This window comes from Penaeus monodon, chromosome 19 (genome assembly GCF_015228065.2).
Source record: "Penaeus monodon isolate SGIC_2016 chromosome 19, NSTDA_Pmon_1, whole genome shotgun sequence".
Lineage (NCBI taxonomy): Eukaryota > Metazoa > Arthropoda > Malacostraca > Decapoda > Penaeidae > Penaeus > Penaeus monodon.
The window spans coordinates 36,627,746-36,627,989 of NC_051404.1; the positions used below are offsets into that span (position 1 = coordinate 36,627,746).

Genomic DNA, 244 nt, shown 5'->3' on the forward strand with positions numbered 1-244 from the left:
ATTTATCCACATTATCTTTTACTGTGATTGTTCTTACCGTCTGTATGCCTTTTCCTTCTCATCCTTTGTACCTTTCTTCTTTCATACGTACCTGTGAAGAAACAAATACACTTGTTAAAATAAAAGAAATAGACAAGAACGTACAAAAAACAAATAAACAAGCAATGACACATGACACATGCACAAATAAATAACTAAAAAAAAACCCCTCTTTTAGGACCATAAAGGCCAATAGAATAATTCT

General features: G+C 31.1%; 1 protein-coding gene across 1 annotated transcript in view; it reads right to left on the reverse strand.

The window, feature by feature from the left end:
- The window catches only part of LOC119585206 (SERTA domain-containing protein 4-like), a gene marked incomplete at its 3' end in the record, with an annotated part of 73,741 nt that continues 73,497 nt past the window's right edge, over nt 1–244 (reverse strand). Inside the window, 1 exon segment of the mRNA XM_037933857.1 lies at nt 1–91. Coding sequence (XP_037789785.1) covers nt 12–91 — 80 coding nt within the window.